The sequence below is a fragment of the Corvus brachyrhynchos genome, unplaced genomic scaffold (genome assembly GCF_000691975.1).
Source record: "Corvus brachyrhynchos isolate BGI_N302 unplaced genomic scaffold, ASM69197v1 scaffold721, whole genome shotgun sequence".
Taxonomy (NCBI): Eukaryota; Metazoa; Chordata; class Aves; order Passeriformes; family Corvidae; genus Corvus; species Corvus brachyrhynchos.
Window position 1 is genome coordinate 77,940 of NW_008235982.1, and position 732 is coordinate 78,671.

At 59.8% G+C, this 732-nt stretch overlaps 1 protein-coding gene across 1 annotated transcript in view; it reads right to left on the reverse strand.

The window, feature by feature from the left end:
• Window positions 1-731, reverse strand: part of DCAF15 (DDB1 and CUL4 associated factor 15) — a gene marked incomplete at its 5' end in the record, with an annotated part of 3,729 nt that extends 2,998 nt beyond the window's left edge. Inside the window, 3 exons of the mRNA XM_017729491.1 lie at window positions 4-78; window positions 162-297; window positions 706-731. Of these exons, the coding sequence (XP_017584980.1) occupies window positions 4-78; window positions 162-297; window positions 706-731 (237 nt within the window). The remainder of the gene's footprint in view (window positions 1-3; window positions 79-161; window positions 298-705) is intronic.
• Window position 732: the final 1 nt, after the last annotated feature.

Sequence of the window (732 nt, forward strand, 5' to 3'; positions counted from 1 at the left end):
GTCCCCCGGCCACTCGCACACGGTCAGGTAAAGGTCACTGTAGATCTCCTCGTCCTGGAACAGCCGCACCTGGCGCACCTGGGGAGGGCCATGAGTGGGCAGGGCTTCCCCAGCGGTGTCCCCAGCGGTGTCCCCAGCGGTGTCCCCAGGGGTACCCCTACCAGGCGCAGCTTGCTGTGCACGTTGAACTCCCACCAGTACAGGTGGTACAGGTAGAAGGAGAAGTCATCGTCCCCAGAGCTGCTGGTGTAGGACAGGACGTAGCGGCCACACTTGGAGAAGCCCAGGAAGATGTGGCTGGGGGGACATGAGGGGACGTGGCGGGACATGAGAACACAGGCTTGGGGACAGGGACATAAGTATGAAGGGACACATGGACACAGTGACAGACACAAAGTGACAAAGAATTAGGGACAGGGACACAGGAATGGAAAGACACATGGCTGCAGTGACAGCCACAGGGACATGGCAACGGGGGACACGGACACAGGCAAAGAAAGGGACGATGGGACAGACAGACATAGGGACATAGGGGTGGGGACAGATGGACATGGGAATGGGGGGACAGGCAGTCATGGGGACATAAAGATGGGAGCAGGGAGATGATGAAGACGGACGGAATGGGAGGACAATGGACATGGCAGGTGGGGAACACACACAACAAGGATCACCCCAGGGCCCCCACAGACTTGGGGTCCCCCTCACCCCGCCCACAGAAACTCCTCGTCCACG